Source organism: Marmota marmota, unplaced genomic scaffold (genome assembly GCF_001458135.2).
Source record: "Marmota marmota marmota unplaced genomic scaffold, marMar, whole genome shotgun sequence".
NCBI classification, from domain to species: domain Eukaryota; kingdom Metazoa; phylum Chordata; class Mammalia; order Rodentia; family Sciuridae; genus Marmota; species Marmota marmota.
In genome coordinates, this window is record NW_026000245.1 from 92547 (window position 1) to 115804 (window position 23258).

General features: G+C 32.3%; 1 protein-coding gene across 1 annotated transcript in view; it reads left to right on the top strand.

The window, feature by feature from the left end:
• Positions 1 to 2833: 2833 nt before the first annotated feature.
• The window catches only part of Lca5 (lebercilin LCA5), a 37601-nt gene continuing 17176 nt past the window's right edge, over positions 2834 to 23258 (top strand). Inside the window, exons 1-2 of the mRNA XM_015506604.2 lie at positions 2834 to 3192; positions 7793 to 8322. Coding sequence (XP_015362090.1) covers positions 2994 to 3192; positions 7793 to 8322 — 729 coding nt within the window. The 5' untranslated portion in view covers positions 2834 to 2993. The remainder of the gene's footprint in view (positions 3193 to 7792; positions 8323 to 23258) is intronic.

Below are 23258 nucleotides of genomic sequence, written 5' to 3' on the forward strand. Positions count from 1 at the left end.
GAATAACAATACCAATGATACAATTACTGAAAATAGCCCTTAATGTATTGCTTTGTCACTGGGATATATCTCTCTGGGGAAATAAAGTCAAGTTGTGTTTTAAAGTTATTTGAACTGGTTACTTTGTGTATTTTTGCCACTAATTATATATGCAGTTAGAGTGATTTGTTTTATTTTCTTTTGATTTATAGGAATTGCTTTATAAAAAATTTTATTTTTAAAAATTTATTTTCAAAGTCAAGTCTACACATAGGTTTATACAAGAGTTTAGTTTCCATTCCTTTTCCAAGCTCCTTTTCCTCTGTTATGCTATAGTTGTTTTTTTCAATAAGCTAACCACCATACATTTGGCCTTTACATTTTAAATTAATTAAAATTAAAAATTTATTTCTCAGCCATAGTAGCAACATTTCAAGAGCTCAGTACCACATGTGACCAACTACTACACAGGACATAACAAATTATAGAACCTTTACATCCTTGATGAAAGTTCTATTTGGACAGTCTACCCTAGATAAATCAAATATTTAATTTTTAAAAATGAGTTATCTTTCCACTTTTTAAAAAATATATGTTATTCTCCTTTGATAAATAAGGCTGTGTACTTATAAAGAAAGAAATTTATTTGAAAGAACTTTATTTAGCTCATAGTTTTATGGGGTGTTCCATGAATGGGTAGCCCTAGTTCTTCAGCCTTTGGTGAAGGCCTCATGGTGGATGTCATACACTGGATGAAAGTATGAAGGATGAAAGAAGAGATCATATGGTGAGACAGGAAGCAGAGAGAATCAGGGTGCCTGAGTCTTTTTATAATAACTCATTCTCTTGAGAATTTAATGGAAGATTAACATTCATCTTTTCCAAGGGTGATGCTCCTGTGACCTAATTACCTTTTATTAGACATCATCTTTTAAATGTTCTACCAATCTCAACACTGCTCCACTGAAGACCAAGCCTCCAGCATAGGAACCTTTGGGGAAAAAACATATCAAAACCATACTACACACTATATATGCTCTTATCTATCTACCTTTCTTAATATATTTTGGAGAATTACTCAGATTGCTAGCAAATATACAAAGAAAGTCCTCATTATTTTAATAGCTCCGTAGTACTGCATTGTGTGGATGTTTCCAGTTTCTAAGGTCAGTTTCTTATTGATGGTCGTTTTGATTATTTTAGTCTTGTGCATCTGTTCATTTATTCCTAGGATTACTATACTATTAATGCTAATTTCATCAATAAGATTATTTTTTCCAAATATTAAAAGCAACTGTTCTCATTTTAAAAGTAGTCTAATGTGAATGTATTAGAAAACAAAATATTTTAAAGGAGAGATACAAAAATCTAAACCAAGTTGCTTAGGCAGACACTATATCCATGAATGTATGATAAGTCTCCCTTCCTCTTCCTTAATTATAGGGAATAAAGTGTATCTTCTGGTTGCTAATGTGAATGTGGACTAAATTGTAAATTGCTTTGTAAATTGTTTTCAGTTATTTTAAAAGGAGGATCAAGGCAGGAGGATCAAGAGTTTAAATAGGAAGAATACTTAGTAATTTAATCTTCTTTTCAATAAATATGTGCATTGAGATCATACTATATAAACTAGTTGGAATTTGTTTATTTTACCACAATAGCATAAGCATTTTTCTTGAACACAAACTTTTTGTAAACAAATACTATGCTGTATGGACTTTATAGTACATAAATTATATTCTTAATTAATCTGATGGTTATATATCTAGGTTGCTTCCATTTTTAAAAAAATTGTACTGTCCTCCATTAGACATTTGCATATGACTTTCTCCCTATTTTTAGAGTCATTTTCTCAGAATCCAGAAATGGTTTTATTGAATCAGAGATTAAAAGCACAATTAGCTCAGCATGGTGGTGCACACCTCAGGAGGCTGAGGCAAGGAGGATCAAGAATTCAAAGCCAACCTCAGAAACTTAGCCAGGCCCTAAGTAACTTAGTGAGACCCTATCTCTAAAAAAAAATATAAAAAGGACTGAGAATGTGGCTCACTTGTAAAGCACCCCTGGGTTCAATCTTTGGCAATAGAAAAAGATGATGATGATAAAGAAGCCCGTTGCAGGGCGAGAAGGAACAACAATTAAAGTCTTAATACATCTTACCAACTTTTTTTCCCCAAAATTCCATGGATTTTTCCTGATGGCAGCTCTGCAAACAGTGTTATTGTTTTGAAAAAAATTTAATAATATGATAGCTTTAAAAATGTTATGAGGATGAACATTTTTGTGTATTGCCTTTTTGTATTGCCTTTTTGGGTCTTATATATTTTGTCCTCATATTTTTCTTCTTAGGTAATGTGAGGTATTTGTTTACATGTTACAAATGGTAACCATTTTCCTGTCATGTTTGGAAATATTTTTTGTCAAATGCCTTTTCTTTTAATTTTTTAAAAGTATACTTAATTTTTACATTTTTTGTAGTAAATATTAGGTATTTTTCTTTGCACAGATTTGCAGGTTCGTTCTCCCACTAAGCAAAAAAAGAAAAATATTGGTGGTTATTGCCCTGTTAAGATTCAAGTTTTATGTTTATTATAACTCTTAAGATTCAAGGGAATCAAATTAGTTAACACTTATTTAAGTACTTTGCATGTTATCTTCTTTCTAGGCCATGACAGAAACTGTCTTTTGTCCAAATACTGTCAAAAACTTATGTGTGAAAATAGATAAATTATAGCATCTTATAAAAATTATAAATGGTATATTATTTTTCTTTTAGTATTTTACATTATAATTAATTGTAGAAATGTATTCCATGAATGCATGATAAGTCTCCTTTCCTCTTCCTTAATTATAGGGAATAAAGTGTATCTTGGGTGCTAATGTGAATGTGGACTAAGTATATATCGTGGAAAAAATAAATTGCCTGGAAATAATATTATGAAGACTATGAAAATGTTCTTCAGTGTTGTCATCAATCTATGAATTTATGTGACTAGAGACCATTTTTCAAAACAATGGGGGAAAGAGCAAAAAGTCCAAATGCTGATCAAGAAAGAAAAGCAGACAAACAACATAGCTCTAATTATTCCTCTGAGTTTGGAACTACATCCCAGTCTTCTGGTCAGTCATCGCCAGTTAGTCCTTCTTCACCTACAGTTACAATGGGAAAAACTTCTAAAAAACAAGCATCAGATAACCAAGTATATTGCCAATGTAAGTATTCTTTAGAAGAGTTCTGTGGATCTAGAAGATTATGTACAATGCTTAAGGAAAACTTGTACGAATGGAAGTCTTCTATTAGTATGTATAGTGTTATACACGTGGATGTAGGCTGATTTACATTTTTAATAGGCTATATTTTAATAAATTTATATAAGCCTTGCTAATGGGTCTATCTGTTCCATTTTTAATATTCAAAATCATGCATTATACAAAATAAAATAACGTAAGGCTGCTTATTTTCTCTTCCTCCTAAGTAAATATTTATTTTTGGATCTCTAAGGTATTTCCTGTAAAGGCAAAACCAAAAGAAAACCTGCGAGACAGTTGTACTTTTCTGTATCTTCATTTTTAAAAAGTAGTGAAAGATATTGATATAAAGTCGCTAGGGGCATTTTTATAGTTTGAGTGAAATTATTTACACTTGGTAATTTATTGCTGACTCCAGAAGTTTGAATTAAAACTAGGAATACGCTTGGAATTTTGGACTACCAGTCTAATTTTTTTCCCATTGTGTTACGATCTCCATTATAATCATTAAAAATATTTTTATTATTAAAATGTTACTATTCTGGAACATATTTGGTTACCTAGTGTTCTATAATTTCTTCATTTTATTAAAGTTCGGGTCAAGAAATCTCGTTGTACTGAGTAACAACAGCCTAGAAAAATATGGTAAATGTATGTGAGGTAATTATTGTATGCATTTAAAAAGCACAGTTATAACAGCAGTAGCTTAGATTGGTAAAACTTGCAAGGCAGAAGAGTGATAAAAATTAGAGGCTGAAAGAATAATAGAGGCCATATCATGAAATACCTTGCATCTTATGATAATATAATTTAATTAATGTCTATTTCTGTGGGGAATAGTTTTGAAAAGATATATGCATGGGTATAATTTAATTTGCTTTTATAAATTTTTACTTTGAAAAGTGATGATACTATTAAAAACTACAAAGAATATGTATTCCTTTTGAAAGCAGTCTTTTCATGGACCCCTAATTTAGCCCCTATCTGGCTACTCAGGGATGCCCATATTTCTAACAATTGAGTGCCTCCCCCTGCCACAAGCACAGTGTTTTGGGGGGATGGTGGGGTATGGATCCCTTCCTCCAAACCTGTTTCAGTGAGAAGATCTTGTTAGTTTCATAATTGAGAGCATGATCTTAAGCTTCTGTTTTATAATTAAGAGCAAATATCTTTTAGAATTGGATCTTAGAAAATGCCTGTTATTCCTAAGAAATTATTAACATACTTAAGGTATTATTAAGTAAGGAGTACTTTAATTTTTCCTTCCTCCCCCAAAAGCAACTTATCAAGTCACCCAATTAGAGTCAGAATTTGGTAAGCCTTATCTTTTTGAGAAGATATGGAGAAAAAGCTGTGAAAAATGGTTCCAGTATCAACCAGGAATTATCAATTATCATTTTCCATCTGTCTCATATTGTTTTCTGTTTTCCACTGTCTTTTGAATTAAAACCTGTGTTCATTTGTCCATCTTAGATCAAATAATAGAACTAAACTGATATTTTTATTTGAACACCAAGTTAATTTCTCTAAGTTTTAATTGCAACTAATATAGATTAAGGAAAAACAAATATGATGAAAGCAGTATCTTAATCACTTGAATTCTCAGGTTTTCATGTTTTATAGTATATTCTTTCTTTTCTTATAAATTTTCAGCAAATCTTCTTATTTTTAAAATAAAATAATATTATTAGAATTTCTTTGTATAATAACATATTTTAAGGGAAGGGCTACTGGGACTTTAACTCAGGGGCACCTGACCACGGAGCCATATCTCCAGCCCTGTTTTGTATTTTATTTAAAGACAGTGTCTCACTGAGTTGCTTAGTGTCTTGCTTTTGCTGAGGCTGGCTCTTTATTTGAGCCGCTGGGATTATGGGAGTGTGCCACTGCACCTGGTTGTATAATAACAATAATAGTTTTGGTTATACATGTTTGTATATTACATATTTATTTCTTATCAGTAATATAAACGTATCTTGATTTTTTGTTAGATACAGAGTTTATTTTTACTGAATTTTAAAAATGAGTCACATTTCATTTTGAACAACTGAAGTAAGAAGAAAAAACCCAGTATCTTTCCACCCATTTTTTGATAGTGACATAACAAGGGAGAGAAGAATGTCAAACAGGACAGCCAATTATCTTTTTTCTTCTTACTTCTATTAACATTATATTTCATCTCGATTTGAAAACTATCAACATGTATCAATCCTTTCAGAGTAGATAGTCTATAACTCAAAACTCTGCTATCTCAGTTGTTAAGAAGGAAAGGAAATTTAAATAATGGACATTCCAAATTCAAAATTACATTCTAAAGCAATGTTGTCTAATGGAAATGTAATTCAAGTCACAAATGTAAGCAACACATGTCATTTTATATTTACTAGTAACTACATCAAAAAAGAAAAATGGGTGAAATTAATTTTACTTAACCCAACATAAAGTATTATTTCTGTATAGTCAGTATGAAATAGTATAATGTTTTGCATTTTTAAACTAACTGTTCAAAATCTAGTATGTATTTCACAGTTATAGAATATCTCTATTCAGACTACCACATTTCAAGTTTCTCCAAAGCTGTATGTGGCTAGTGTCTACCATCTTGGATAGATATAGTTTCAATCAGTCATTCTCTCATTTCTTTTATTGCTGCCACTTTTTTTTTTATATCTGAGCATTTATAGAGCTAGAATTCTAAATCAGTGTACATTCAAAACAGTCTGTGAAATTTTCATATTTTCAATGAAACTTTATAATGTAAAATTATAAAAATTAGTTGTTATTTTTTCTTGTTTCCTTAATGAATCAGGTATCCATGAATAGTGAGATGGGGAAGGGTATAAGATTGGATCTTTCAGTTTTTCTTTTCTTTCTTTTTAATCTGGAATGTATTTCTTCCTTGAGAGGAAAAAAATGAGGAGAAAAAAACCCCTCAGAGATTAAAGTTTATTATCTTAACTCTGGCAAATTTTCAGATGACTCTTTTAAAGGGCAAGTAGGTACTTCTGTATATTGAGGCTTAACTTTAATGAACTTTTAATAAAAATAAAACATACCAAATTTTTGAGAATGTTACAATTTAATATGTAGACTTTAAAATATTTCATATGCTTATTTTTAATAGAATGTGATCTTTTTTTCTTGTTCTCAAATTATGTTGATGTTTTGATATGAACATTACACAAAAGAAATTTCCCAAGAAAGTATATAGAAACACACTTGTACAACTGTTTTCCTTTGTTCAGTTTCTGATAATTGGGATATAAGTTCTTATTACTAACAGAGAATACTTTGAAGAAGTTCCTTTTTTACATGTATACCTTACTTAACAACAATCTATTTATGTATATAGTGTTATCTTCATCCTGCGTGTTGAGAAAATAGAATTGAAAAGGTTTAATTGAATTGCCCAAGGGGGTTATTAAGTGGTAAATCACGAATCTCAAATCTTCTCACTATACTATAAGCTGCCATTCTGTTTCCCCAAATGAAGAAAAGGAGTTGTAATTAATACAGAAGAAAACTTTTCATGTTTAAAATAAGGATTACAGCTGGGCATCATGGTACATACATGTAATCCCAGCAGTTTGGGACGCTGAGGCAGGATTGTGAGTTCAGAGCCAGCCTCAGCAATTTAGAGAAGCACTAAGCAACTTAGTGAGATCCTGTCTCAAAATAAAAAATAGAAAAGGGCTGGGGATGTAGCTCAGTGGTTAAGCCCCTCTAGACTCAATCCCTGGCACCAAATAAATAAGGATTCCAATTTTCTTGGCATAGATGACTTAAATATCACAATGTTTTGGCCAATGTTTATTTTATAGCATTCCAATGCTAATGATGCCCCTGTTTGAATTTTGACTTGTCATCTCATAAAATTAAAGGTGGTTAAAGCCTGATACTGCCATCTTTTTTATTAAAATTTTTTTAGTAGTAGATGGACATTATACTTTTATTTTATTTATTTATTTATTTTTGTGTGGTGCTGAGAATCGAACCCAGTGCCTTACACATGCTAGGCAAGCACTCTACCACTGAGCTACAACCCTAGGCTGCCATCTTTTTAAGCAGTGTGAATAATCCTTCCCCCAATGGTGGGGATTGAACCCCAGGGCCTGGTTCATGCAGGGAAAATGGGATGCCATTTTTGATGGATAGAATATTCTTTATCTTTCTTAGAAGACCCTAAACCTTTCTTAATAGAAATATATTAAGAGCTCTTTAGGGAAGTGAGTACCTAAACCAATATGTTGGCGCTCGAAATAAAATCTGATATTTAACAAAATATTGGAAAAAATCTTTTTTTTTTTTTTTTTTTTTTTTGGTTACTAGGGATTGAACTCAGGGGCTCAATCACTCATTCACTCACCTCCCCCTTGTAAGGCTGGCTTTAAACTTGAGATCCTCCTGCCCCAGCCTCAGGAGCCACTATGCCTGGCAGGAAAAATTCTTTTTTGAAAACAAAAATAAAGAATGTTATGGACTCACATGTGTTTGGATGAATAAATGATACTACATATACATTTGGTATAGCTTTCACTGTATATTATTATTGTCTCTTTTTTAGCCTCTAGGAAACCAAGCCCTAAGGGTCTACCAAACAAAAAAGGAGTCCAAGTGGGGATTCGTTCCCAAAGCCTCAATAGAGAACCACTTCGGAAAAATTCTGATATTGTCACAAAACGGGTTCTTTCTGCAAGACTGCTAAAAATCAATGAGTTGCAGAATGAAGTATCTGAACTTCAGGTCAAGTTAGCTGAGCTGCTAAAAGAAAATAAAGCTTTGAAAAGGCTTCAGTACAGACAGGAGAAAGCCCTGAATAAGTTTGAAGATGCAGAACTTGAAATCTCACAACTTGTAGTTCGTCATAACAATGAAATTACAGCACTCAAAGAACGCTTAAGAAAATCTCAAGAGAAGGAACGAGCAACTGAAAAAAGGGTGAAAGATGCAGAATGTGAACTATTTAGGACAAAATTTTCCTTAGAGAAACTGAGAAAGATCTCTGAAGCTAGACACCTACCTGAACGAGATGATTTGGCAAAGAAACTAGTTTCAGCAGAGTTAAAGTTAGATGACACTGAGAGAAGAATTAAGGTAAAATTTTCACAGCTTCTAATTGTGCTGTCTTGGATTGTTTCTCATTGGACATTTCATATGCTCTGATTAAATAGCTTGTTGCAATTTCATACTTGTTTATAAATGAAAATGATTTTTAGTATTATCCAAGTAAGAAACTACAGAAAATTTAAGATTGTATATTTAAGAGCAAGATGCCAAAAAGATTGTATATGTTAATAAGCCACATATTGATGAATGAATATTTAATTCCAGGGATCTTAGTCATTTGAGGGAAAAATTCTTATTTGGCTATTTGATTGTTTCTTTAAAATTGAAAATTATACTATAGTAGTGAGGCTTCATAAAACTGACCTTTCAGGACTATAACATAAGAAACCTGATCTATGATTTCCTTTTTATTCATTTGTAATAGATATGCATAATACATCATTTGGGGCAAGGTATGTTCCGTACTCCCCAAAACAAAACCTTATATAAGGGTAGATGGTAGAATATTGAATAACTAATAGGCCTGAGAGTAAAAATCTTTGGATTTTTTTTCCTTTTTTTAGAGAAAGGAAGAAAAAGAGTCCTATTTCATGACTTTTACACATGGAACTTATATTAGATTGCCACTTGCTATCTAACAAACAGAAACCTTATGTTGGGTTCTGTTACTTATAATTAATAAGTAGTTTAGAAAGTAAAGGTAAGCAAAATTTATGGGAATAATGTCTGCTGTGAGAGCTTTCTGAGCAAAGAACACCCAGAACTGTAAGTAAATTAAGTTTCTGTACTGTATTAATTATTTTTTAATACATAGCCTGTTATAGTACTTAGTCTGTATAATAAGCATGGCTAGTATACCAATGCCATGCACAGGGGCAGTGGCTTATTAAATACAGTGTGTATTAGTGGCCAGAAAAGATTCCTAGTTTATTCTCTAAATTTTGCAGTCATTATGTTAGGGTTACTTACCATGGGGTGGGATGGGGACTGAAAGCAATTATCATCATTCAATAAGGAATTGGCACTTGAATTACTTTTTTGTTTTTAAAGTACTTTCTTTCTTTCTTTTTACTTATCAATGGACCTTTATTTTACTTATTTTTATGTGGTGCTGAGAATTGAGCCTCGTGCCTCACACATGCTAGGCAAGTGCTGTACTACTGAGCTATAACCCCAGCTCCTTGAATTATTTATTTATTTATTCATTCATTTATCTATCTATCTATCTATTTATTTATTTGTTTATTTAAGCAGGATATGAAACATTTATTCACAAGTGTTGGTGCAGATTCACCAGCAGGTGCGCCAAGGAACAGGCTGCAAGTCCATATCCTTAGACCCCCTCAAGGGGTTAGAACAAATTTTTGTTTTTTAACTGATTTTATTTTTTAAATACATGACAGAAGAATGCATTACAATTCTTATCACATATATAGAACACAATTTTCCATATCTCTATTTGTATATAAAGTTTGTTCACACCAGGGAGGGAGTAGGAGGTTATCAATAATGGTGGAATGTGATGGACATCATTATCCAAAGTACATTTATGAAGACATGAATTGAATTACTTTTTAAAGGGAATTAGAACATGTGCCACATAATGGATTTTTAAATTAGGAATAAATAACCCATGGCCTGGTGTGATGGCCTAGGCCTGTAATCCCAGTGGCAAGCGCGGAGGAGGGAGGATTAAGAGTTCAAAGCCAACCTCAGCAATTTAGCGGGGCACTAAGCAACTCAGTGAGACCTTGTCTTTAAATAAAATACGAAATAGGGCTGGGGATGTGGCTCAGTGGTTGAGTGCCCGTGACTTCAATCCCTGGCACCCCAAAATGAATAAATAAATAAATAATCCAAAATGCTGATTAATATATGTGGTAAAAACAGAGAGGATGAATAAAACTACAGAGAAAGAAAGAAATTACAGTGCATACATACATATAAACAGCTGTAAATTGCAGTTCTCTCTTATAGCCAGTTATGAAGGAGGTTGATGGGTGGGTGGTAGAGGAGAGAGCAGAAACAAGGATAGGAAAAATGGGGATAAGTGTGTGGATTCCAAGTTGTAGATGAAAATAAGTTGTAGATAGGACTGTTCACTTGGGAGCACAAAAATCTTTCATCTGTAATGATAAGTCTTTGAAACAGTTAACAATATAGTGTCCTCAATCTGTTTTTCATACTGGATTTTTAAAATCTTAATATTTTAAGTTCACTGTAGTTGGGCATGCATATGTAAGAAAATTATAAGAAAGATTCCATATACTTTTTACTTAGTTTTCCCCAGTGGTAACATATTACATAACTATAATACAACATTCTAATGAAGAAATTGGTTGTGATTCATTAATATAATCCATCAAACTTATTCAGCTTTTGATGATATATATATATATATTTGTGTGTGTAGTTACATAAAATTTTATCAAATGTACAGACTTGTGTGACCATGAACGCATTCAAGATACTTAATAGTTTCATTACAGGGATCTTTTGTGTTACCCTGATATAGCCATTGCTACCTCTTCCCTTCCCCTCTAACTTCTGGCATATACTAATCCATTTGCCATTTCTATAGTTTTGTCATTTCAAGAATGTTATACAAATAGAATTATACAGCATGTAACCTTTGATGTTGGCAGATTTCACATATACACTCATCCAAGTTGTTGAATGTGTCAGTAGTTTCTTTTTATTCCCAAGTATTATTCCATGGTATAGATGTACTGCGGAGTGTTGCAATGTATCCTGTTGAAGGGCATTTGGTTTATTTCCAGTTTTTGGCTATTAACTAACAAAACTGCTATGAGTATTCATATACAGATTTTTGTGTGAACAAAAGTTTTTATTTCTCTGAGCTATATGTCTAAAAGTATACCTGCTGGGTTGTAAGATAAATATATGTTTGGTTCTGTATAAAACGCCATTCTGTTCTAGAGTAGTGGTACCATTTTACACACCAGCAATATTTAACTGTCCATTTTCCATATTCTTGTCAGTGTTTGGAGTTTATGCTGTTTTTAATTTCAGCCATTCTAATAGCTGTGTAATACCATCTAACTGTGATTTAATTTGCATTTTCCTAATGGCTGAGGATGGATAATCTTTTTATGTGCTTATTCAATATCTGTAGGTCTATTTATTTTCTTTGTTTTGCCATTTAAAAATTAATTATTATTATTATTATTATTATTTTGTGGATGGACACAATACCTTTATTTTATTTATTTTTATATGGTCCTGAGGATTGAACCCAGTGCCTCACATGTGCTAGGCAAGATCTCTACCACTGAGCCACAACCCCAGCCCTGTTTTGTCATTTTTCTAATTGGATTATTATGCTTTTCCTGTGGATTTTTTAGAGTTCTTTATATATTCTTGACACAAGTCCTTTTTCAGATGTGTGATTTGTAAATATGTTCTCCCAATCTGTAGCTTGTCTTCTCCTCCTCTTCACAGTCTTCTGAGAGAGTTTTAAATTTTGATGTGATCAAATATATCATATTTTTTTCTTATTGACTGTGCTTTGGTGTTAAGCCTAGGAACTCTTTGCCTCTATCCCAGTTGCCTCAGAGTATCTATCGCCTGTACTTTTCCCAAAAGGACTTTCCTCCAGTTTTACTGAGGTATAATTGACGAAAATTTTACACACACACACATACACACACACATTTAAGGTATACAATTTGGTATTTTAAAAAAGTATTTTTGTAGGTGTAGATGGACACAATACCTTCATTTTATTTTTTTATTATATGTGGAGCCAGGGATCAAACCCAGTGCCTCACACATGCTAGGCAAGCGCTCCACTACTGAGCCACAACCCCGGCCCCACAATTTGGTATTTTATAAAGATTTTGTTTTAAGTCCAGGATTTATATTTTGAGTTTAATTTTGGGGCAGGGTGTCGAGATTTAGGTTCAGGCTTTTTTTTTTTTTTTTGGGGGGGGGGGGTCTGTGGATGCCCAGTTGCTCTAGCCCCATTTGTTAAAAAAAGGCTATTCTTCCTCCATTGTATTGCTTTGACACTTTTATCAAAAATTAGTTGGACACATTTTTGTGGGTTTATTTCTAGATTCTCTGTTCTGTTCTATTAATCTATGTGTTCCTCCTTCTATCATTACCATACTGTCTTAATTTAAGGATTCCTAGTATGCCTTAATGCCAGATATAGTGATTCTTCTCATGTTACACTTTGTTTAAAAATTTTTAGCTACTTTAGGTCCTTTGCCTTCCCATATAAATTTTAGAATAAACTTGTTTATGTGTACAAACACCTTCCTGGTATGTTGATAAGAATTGCATTAAATTGATTTGTGAAGAATGACATCTTTACTATATTGAATCTCCCAATTCTTAAACACAGTATGTCTATTTATTTAGGTTATCTTTGATTTCTAAATGGTGTCAATTCTTTCTGGGTCAGAAGGTTACTTTTAAATTTTTATTTTCTTATTTCAAAACTTCTGTTGTAAAAATTATTTTCACAAAGAGCTGTGAATGTTTTATGCACACAGAGGAATAACTTGATTTTAGTTTACTCCCAAGTTTTAAGATTATTTGGTTTATAAGTCTGAGCCTCCAAATTTAATTGATAGATATAAACTGCTTCCTTTCTGCTATAATTGAAATTATATTGGAATCAACATTAATATGTAATTATGAAGTTACTTTTCTGAAATCAACAATTTCAGTTTCCTGTCACATCTTACTAGCTCCATTCTGAATGGTATAACCTTTGCAACCCATCTGAGAGCATCTATTCTTTATTCTAGCTTGCCTTTTCAGACTTCCTAAAACCTTTGGCTTTTAACTATTAAATATAGTTATATCTTTCATAATCTCAGTAATCAATCAAGAATTTGAAATAGTTTCTACTGAATTTCTTACTTGGCTTTGAAATTTAGCTTTTGTCTTTGTGCATTATTCAGTTTTCCAAATTTTACTTTGTCCAAATTAAATTAATCTTCTTTTTTCTAACAGTAGGTTAAAGTCACTACCACTAATTGACTAAGGGAAAAAGCTAAGAGCTTGTTTGTGGTGTTTCATTTTGCAAATTAACTAAAATGGAACAAGTCCTGGATATTGAAATTGTGGTAATATTGCTGGTAGCGTTCTCAGGTCTATGCTATCCTTTCCTAAGGATGACTATCTGTATGGTGTTTGATTTTTTATTTGTTTTTCTTTTGGTATATCTTTCTGTTTTAAGAGTTTGTCCTTAAGCTAAAATTTGTGGCAGGCAGCTTTGTTTATAGCTTGTCTCATATCTAGGAAGTTTCCAGCTACAAATTCTTATTCTTCTTGTTATATTTTATTCTTAAGGGGAGGATAAATTGTCACTTTAAGTGTACACTGAGCTACAAAACCTTTCCCTCTTAATATCAGTTTGTAAGATGAGTGCAGGCTCATTTTGTTAGTTGATGGAAATGACAGAATATGTAGGTACTCAGTAATTTAGAAATGGATACATAGTTAGGAACAGCCAAAGGTGTCAATGGAGACAGTAGGAAATCAGTCCACCTGTATGATATGGTTTGTTTCAATCCCAGGACAATACCAGGGATGAAGAACTACTTGATGGGTTAACTCTTTTGAGTTCTATATAAAGGATAAGTAGCTATGTATTTATTTATTCAGAATTGACTTTATACCCTTATTTTGGCTTCTGTTTTGACAGATATATTTATTTTTTTCTCATAAAATAGTGCTTTTTAAAAGTTAAACAAGGGGCTGGGGATATAGCTCAGTTGGTAGAGTGTTTGCCTCGAATGTACAAGTCTCTGGGTTCAATCCCCCGCACCCCCTCCCCACGCACACACAAATGCCTGGTTTCTGTTCTCAAGACTAAAAGGTTCAGGGGTCACTCCAGGTGAACTGGGCTAACTGGGCTGTGCAAAATAACCACACAAGAGATACAAATACCTTTTTCTTTGGGGTCGCTGTGACGGTTCCGCTGACCTTAAGAGTCCACAGGAAGAGAGAGAGTCAGAGCACACACCGACCCCTTTTATTGAGGAGAAGCTATTCAAATGCGGCAAGGGGTCAGGTTTCAGGGGGCTGAGTCTATCTTCATGATGTCCACTGTCAGCAGGTTGACTGACACCTGGGTAGGCCACACCCAAGGGCACAGTAAGAGAAGGGGACACACACAAGGCACTTCCATGGAAGATTCTATCCTAAACAGGGCAAGGGGTTATATTACAAAGGAACAGGGGAGCGTAGCTTCACCCATGGGGCTGTAGCAAGACCCACCCATGCATGAGACACTGACTCTCGAACCCAAGAAGGGTGGGGAAATCTCTGTCACATTTCTGTGACTGAGCACCTCAGCACTCAGCCGGGGAGTGTGACTCAGTTACGTACAAGGTTGGTCTCCCACGCACAAAAGTTAAAAACATTAACTGATGTACATATTAATGGGGTACCATGTTGTGTTTTGATACATTATATGTTTTGATACATTATATGTTTAAATCATATTAACCATATTTATCTCCTCATATTTCTTTATGGTGAAAACTCCTTTCTTCTAGCTTTTGAAATGAACAGTACATTATTGTTATCTATAGTTACCTTACTATATAGGAACATACCTTAATAAATTTATTCAATAGAGTTCTCTAATTTATCATTTTAATCTTTAATATTTTATACATATTTAATACTTAAAACTGCAAAGTATGCACAACCTAACTTTTAGAACAGAAAACTTTTTAAAATTATATAATGCAGTGATTTTCAAACTTTTGCTGCAAAGACCCAGTAGTATTCTTAAAAATTATCTAGGAACCTCTCTAGTAAAGCTTTTGTAAAGTCTATCTATTGCTGCTTAATCACATTAGAAATTAAAGTTGAGAACATTTAGAAATATTTATCCACTAAAATAGAAGACAGCTCATTACATTTTACAAAATCTTGTATATTTTCCAAGCCAAAAATAAATCAAGTTAAGAGTGGCTTGTTCCATATATTTGTAAATTTCTTTAATATCTGGGTTAATAAAGGACAGCTGGGCCCTCACATTTGCTTCTGCATTCAATCTGTTGGAGTATGTTGTTGTGTTGATAAATGTGAAGAAAATTCAGCCTCACACAGATGTCTGTATTAGTTAGAAATTGGAGGAGTATTTAATAGTCTTCTCATATAACTGGATATTTTTCTTTGATAGAATATCACTTACACCAAAATGTAACAAGTGATATTCTATCTAAATAGTTATAAAGTGGAATCTGAAGCCATATTGGAACTTTGTATATTCAGTCACATTAAAACCTATTGGTGTCTAATCTCACTGGATTAGATGTTTTATCCTTCACACATTGGTCATTTGGAAATATTGAGTTATGTAGATTTTTAAAACGTACATGTTTCATTATATAATATCACATGGCATATAGCCTTTGGAAAACTTCACGATACTCTCATGACACGATGTGAGTGAAATTAGCAAATAATATCTTATTATTCTAAAATAATTTTGACCTTGAAGACTCTCAGAAGTATCTCAGAGATCTTTGGGGGTTATTACACCATTCTTTGAGAATCACTGATTTAATATAAGCAGTTCTTTGTTAGCATTTCCTTATTAGTGATTCCCCAATCAGCAACTTCTTTCAGTGACTATCCCAACTGTACCATCTCATTCTGGGCCTGGGATTGGCCTCAAATAGGGTCATGTTTTTCCACCCTCTTACCACAGATAGTAGCAGGTTATACACATTGCTTGACATGTTGTTTTTCATGGAAAAGTATTTTTTTGGCACTTTGAACATAGCATTGTCTTAATTCTGTCTTAATTCCTTTGTAAAAAAACTTTCATGTTTCTTCCTGATCAAGAATGCAGTAGCAGATTAATAGGTATAACCAACAACATGTCATAAAGCAAATATCATGAATTGTAATTATCAAAATAATCCATGATCATTAAATAGGAAATTATCTTCTAAGTTTTATGAAAAGATAAAAAAAATAATTACATGTACATAATTATTAAAAGAACTCCAGTAAACTGTAGGATATACATTGAGAATGTTAAAAATCCAACTGTATTTTTAACATCAGATGGCACAGAGTGAATTACTTTTTAGGGATAAAATAATGAAACTCTTAAGATTTTATCTCTTTTTAGATATTTGTAAAGATTTTGGGAAATGGTTTGCGTATCATAGAACACAGGATCACAGAGCTGTGAAAGAAGTTTGATAGATTTTTTCCTATGAGAGACTGGAATTCAAATTCCCTTGGCCCTGAAGCTACCCTTATGTATTTCTTGTTGATAAAATCATTATTTTATTTTATAGTTGTTCCTCACTATAAATAATTTTCAAAAGTAAGAATTCACCGTTATCTTCCCATTACTCATTGGGCCAAGTAGGTCCATTTTCCTTCCTCTTTCCCTGCCATGACTTAACTCTAGTTCCTTCTCTGAAAGATTTTCTGCCCTTTTGTCCTTCAGAAACCCAAATCACAAAGCCCTATCTTTGTTTCAGCTACCTGTTCTGAATTATTTTTAAATAAGAACATCTAATTAGGACAGAAAATGGAGGTAAACCCAATAGGTCAGCTCTGTTCTTGTCTTGCTTTGACGTAGTGTAACTCTTTTAACCCCAGGTTCAGTTGATTTGTCTGAGGAATTAAATGGTATGATTTCTGAGGCAACTTTCAAATCTAAAATCTGAGGAGCCTGAAGTCATGCTTTTAAAGTTTTCATGTACCCAAAATGTTTTTAGCATGGTATACTTTTATTCCCCTTTAACAACACCAAAATTAAGGACCTATTGATGAATGTTGAAGAGATGAAAAATTCCTAGTATTGAAAAACAAATTGTTTGTAAAATAAAATTTTTACAAAATAACCCAAGGAATTGCTGAGTTTTATTTATATATATATATGTGTGTGTGTGTGTGTGTATATATATATATGTGTATGTGTATATATATGTGTATGTATATATATATACACATATATATTTACATGTATATATCATACATACATACACACATACACGTATTTATATAAATAATATATAAAAGCAGTCTTTTACATTTCTGGAGAGAAAAGACTTAAATGAAATGAGATCTGTGATCGAAGAGTAAATTTTAGAATGATTTCAGAAATTAACTTTTTCAGGGACCTTAGAAACTACCCATTTATTTTTAGACAGTTATTAAAGCAGTTTTATGTTAATATTCAAGATAAATTTTATTGAAAAAGTAATAAAACCACTAAAAATGGGCTTAAAATTCAAATAATACAAAAAGGTATGCAATGATGACTTGTTTCTTTTCTATACTGTTTGTAGACCCATTTCTAAGAAACACTTTGAAGAAATTGTCTTTTCCTATGCAAGCTTGTATCTGTATATTAATGTCATGTTTTTCCATCCTCTTACCACAGATAGTAGCAGTTTATACACATTGCTTGACATGTTGTTTTTCATGGAAAAGTATTTTTTTGGCACTTTCAACAAAGCATTGTGTACATGTATATCATGTACACACATATACACAAACTTGCACTTGCATAATCAGTTTCATGCTTTTTTTTTATAAGATGCATACTAGTCTGTATAGATGTGTCATAATATGATGAACCTTTATTTTGATTTTTTTTAGTTATAGATGGACACAATATCTTTATTTTGTTTATTTATTTTTATATGATGCTGAGGATCAAACCCAGTGCCTCACATGTGTGAGGCAAGTACTCTGCCACTGAGCCACACCCCAGCCCCAAACCTTTATTTTTAACATACTGATTTCTTGTTCTGGAGTAGCATAAAAGATGCCTGGTATTAAATATATATGTGTGTATGTGTATATATATGTATATGTGTGTGTGTGTGTGCCATATAGAGATGTATATTAGTATAATGGAAAATTCCTAGAGGAGGAAGTCTTTGTCTCAGTAAAGCATTTTAAAATCATCTTTTGTTATTTGTTTATATAAGGTTTTAAAGAGTGCTATAGGCTAATAGTTTTTTTTTTCTTAGAGCAATTAAAGTTAAATCCTTCCTATTGGGGGAGGATTAAATTAGTTTTTCTTGTGACTAGTATATCATCAAGAAGATTTTAAAGCATTTTTATTTTTATGACAGCATCTTTAATATGGAAACATTGATGGACTTTTCCTGTTTAGTTGAGTTAGAAATTTTTGGCTTAGAACTCAAGGTCAAATAAAAAATGATTTAGTTTGTATCTAACTATGCTATTAATTAACACTTACCTCTTAACCTGTTAAGTTCCTAATGAAACTTGAAATTTTATACACATACAAATACATGTGAACAAGATTCAAATTCTTGTTATATACCATGCTAGCTTTATGATATAAGACACTTATATTATCTGAACACTTATTAAATTATATTATTATATTATCTGAACCTCAGTTTCCAGTCTGTAAAACCTTGCAAGTGATAAACAGTGTTAAAGTTCATAATGAGTGTGGATAGCTCTGTGCCTTGTACTTATTAGGCAGTATATGAAAGAAGGAAAGAGGGGAGGGAAGGAGGGAAAGAAAGAGGGGGAAAGAAGGAATGCACTAGAAGTAAAGTACATTAATTAAAAGTAAATACATCTCTGAGAGTACTGTGGTATTTTGGAGTTTGAAAAACTATTATAGAGCATTATTTTTCAAATTGAGTTTAAGGATTCTTTTTTTTTTTTTTGAAAGGTTTAAAACTACTACTGATTTGTTCTATTGGCTTTTCGCATTTTGTCAGTTCCTCACAGGCAATCAAATGCAGGCCCTGAGATGTTCTGTGATGGTGACTGGTGAGATAGTTTGTAGAGAAGGCTTTAGAAACTCACTTTCCCAGCAACCTGAAGCAGCCCCTGAAACACTTCCATGGGGAACTCTCTAATTCAACTCAAACATTTTAACTGTTGAAGAAATATAAGCAGAGGAGTTATTTGCCTTTTTCTAGGTCACAGAAAATTGCATAGATCATTAGAACCATGTGTCTAGGACTAGAATTATATTCTTTTGTCTCCCATTCTCTTGCTCTATTATTCTATTTTCTTTTTCATAAATTTCTTGGAATTTTGTCACATTTAAAAGCTGAGTGATAGTTTCCTCTGATAATAGTACTTTTTATGTTATTTTTAATTATGACATAAGTAATTAAAATTTTGGCTATTATCATTATTATTGATGTACAAACTATAAAAGAGACAAATCATTTTTTAATCTTTTCATATGCTCATTTTGTATGTGTGATGATTTATTGAGTAGGAATCACCTCTGAAATCTGTTTTATTTTCAATACTAACTATAATAAATATTGTGGAGTAAATGCGAACTGTTGGAAGACACAAGTTCAAAGTAAGGAGAGACCTGCAAACATTTTAAGGAAAGCAGGTTTCATGAGTGCATGGATAAGTCTCACTGCTTAGGATAGGCTGTGATGCAAAGAGGAAACACACTATTGGATTACAAATTTGCTTCTAATCTGTCCTGCTCAAAAGCACAATAAGAAACAGCTCATATAAATGAGCTCAGTCTCCAGATTCAGATGAATTATACCCCAGAGGACTGAAGAATCTTGCAAATGTGATTTCTGATCCTTTGTCAATGTACTTTCAGGAGTTAGGAAGACAAGGAGAGTTAACAAAATAATAAAAGGCAAGTAACACTTTTTTTAAGGGTAGGCAGAGATAGATGTTAAATTATGAATTAGTAGCCTGCTGCCAATCTCAAATTTTGAAACGTGTTTTGGAAATTATTGCTCTTACAGAACTATTTTATTTTATTTCCTTTAGATTGGTTCATGAAGATATATCTATACATTCTATCCTATAAACATGTATATGTTATACACTTATATTCCTATATATACTATATATTTATAAAACATTTGCATGTATATTTTATGACTATACTGTATCTACTATAGTCTAGTGGATATGTTATATAGTAGATATACTATAGTATATAGTTAATGTTGTCTGTCTTTTATGTTTATTTTTTTAATGGAGTAATGTGGATTGCTTGGGAATAATGTTAGCTTCATAGTTAGAGCTTTAACTGTATTCAAAGGGTGTAGATAAACAGTTGCCAACTTGGAGAGAAAGTTTCTAGGTGGGTGTTTTGGGCTACCATCTTAGGTCCTATCCCTTTCAGTTTATTGGTGAATTTCATCTGGCTCCTAAAGGGCAAAAACAAGTCTCATTTGATTTTGTATTTGCAACATCTGACAGTCTGGGATAGAATTAGTTCTTTATAAAAGAATAAATGGATGGGTGGATGGATGAAATAAAATTGTGGCATTCACAGCAGGTTCACCAATAGGAGGGACCCCTAATTTGATGATGACAACATTAAGATTGAGTTGGTCTCCCTAGGCTCAAAATCTGGCCCCAAATTTTGATCTGGTTAAATATTAAGTCTTCATTTTTTAAAGATCTGTCATATATGATCTCCTAGCTTGAAAGTAATTCAGTTTTTAAAAATATATTTTAGTTTATGAACCTGAAATCATATTGCTACTTAGAAAGTTAATAGAAGGGAGAGAAGAAATGCTGGGAAGCAATATTGGCCAAATTTTATTGTCTGCATGTATGAATATGTAACAATAAATCCCATCAATATATACAACTCTAAAGCACCAATAAAAAATGAAGAAAAAAATTAATAGAAGATGTTTGTTTTTCTATTCCTAGGAGGTAATAGCAACTATACCTTTACTGGTCAGATTACATGTATTAAGGTACCAAGTTTTAGGTAACAAACTAATGTGTGGAGAGCAAATAGGATAACCATTATGTTGAAAAACTATTATATGAGAAACAATGTAATAAATATGGAATCATGGATTAGATTAGGGGAAAATATAACTTACTTCTTTATTTAAAGGCCTATTGCATGGAAGAGGAGAAATAGGTCTGCTTTTTTGAGGTTGTTTTTTAGATCAGTGCAAATCCAGTGAATATTACTAATTTCCACTCATCTATATGGAAGAGCTTTCAAATAATTGAAATTGCACTAGAAGTATTTGTGTAGAGGCTGGATGTTCCCCTTCTGGAAATATAAAAAAAAAAAAATTCCTAAAAGATAGGCCAGTGAAATAAACTCCAGGTTCCTTGCTTATACTAAGTCTGTCTTCAGAGTTGAGCTACCACAGTACTGAACAGGCATTAAAACAACTGAGATGGGTAGTCCTGTTTTAATAAAAACTGTATTATTTAAGTGTATATTACTTTATTAATTAATAAAAAATAAGGTAAAATCTAATATCCTTTGCGTTTGTAAAAAAATTGTTATGTTAATTCTTTATTTCTGTTAAATAGTAACAATTCTGTGATATTTTTTTAGAAAAAAGTTTTGAAGTACCTTAAAATTTTTTCTCTTGTTTCAAGACATTTTGAAATTTATAGTATAGTAATAAGAAAAATATTCTTAGTCCTACCAGCCAAAGATAACTACCATTTGCATTTTCTTCTTTCCTCCATTCAGTATTTTTTACTTCTTAAAGTAATTTCAACTTTTTTCCCATATATGGAATATTTTGAACATATGGAAAAAGAGAATATTAAAGGTTTCATGTTCCTATTTGATATTTTTCTACTTTTGCTTTAGAACTTATTTTTAAAAATAAGATATTAAAGTTCCCCTGTGTCCTTTCTCCAAACAGCCTTCTATTCTTCTGCTTCAGAAGTAACTGCTTCCCTGAAGCTTAGATGTTTCCTTCCTAGCCATTTTAGTTTTTATTTGAACATATTTTTAGAAATTTTATTTTTATTTTCCATAAGTAGTACATGTACATTAGTAAGTAGCATAAATTTATTGAAAATGAAAAAATAGGGGTTGGAGATATAGCTTAGTTGGTAGAGTGCTTGCTTTTGCATGCACAAGGCCCTGTGTTCGATCCCTAGCACCACCAAAAAAAAAAAAAAAAGGAAAAGAAAAACTAACATTCTATCAGCTGGAGATAACCACTTTTAGCTTCTTAATGTGTATGTTGGATATTTCCCTCCATTAATGTGTGCCTTATGTAAGTATTCATCTGTATGTTTGTGTATATGCAGAATAATTATTTTAAATGATATGTTGAACTGTATGAAATGCTTTTTTTTCCTACTAAAATAATTAAATTTTTTTTTTCTCATTAACATGGCAAATTACATTTAGATTTCCCCCCTGTGACCTTGATACTAGGGATTGAACCCAGGATGCTTTACCACTGATCTACATTCCCTGCCTTTTTATTTTTACTTTGAAACGGGGTCTTGCTAAGTTGAAACTGGCCTTAAGCTTGTGATCCTCCTGCTTCTGCCTCCTATGTATCTGGGATTACAGGAATGTTCCACCATAACCAGTCACATAATAAACTACTTTGATTCTTTGCTTTCTTGGGATTGATGTATTTAGTAAGATGCAATTTTTATTCATTGCCTAATTCTTTTTGCTAATACATGAGATTTTTGCAACAATATTCATGTATAAGAATGGTCTATGATTTTACTTTAAGCTATCCTTATCCACTTTTTTGTGATTTAGTAATATTGGCAGTTGTAGCTGTATTCATTTAATTAATTAGCATATATAATATTTCTTATACACTTTTTTATTGGTTGTTCAAAACATTACAAAGCTCTTGACATATCATATTTCATACATTAGATTCAAGTGGGTTATGAACTCCAATTTTTACCCCAAATACAGATTGCAGAATCACATCGGTTACACATCCACATTTTTACATAATGCCATATTAGTAACTGTTGTATTCTGCTACCTTTCCTATCCTCTACTATCCCCCCTCCCCTCCCCTCCCATCTTCTCTCTCTACCTCATCTGCTGTAATTTAATTCTCTCCCTTGTTTTTCTTTCCCTTTCCCCTCACAACCTCTTATATGTAATTTTGTATAACAATGAGGGTCTCCTTCCATTTCCATGCAATTTCCCTTTTCTCTCCCTTTCCCTCCCACCTCATGTCTCTGTTTAATGTTAATCTTTT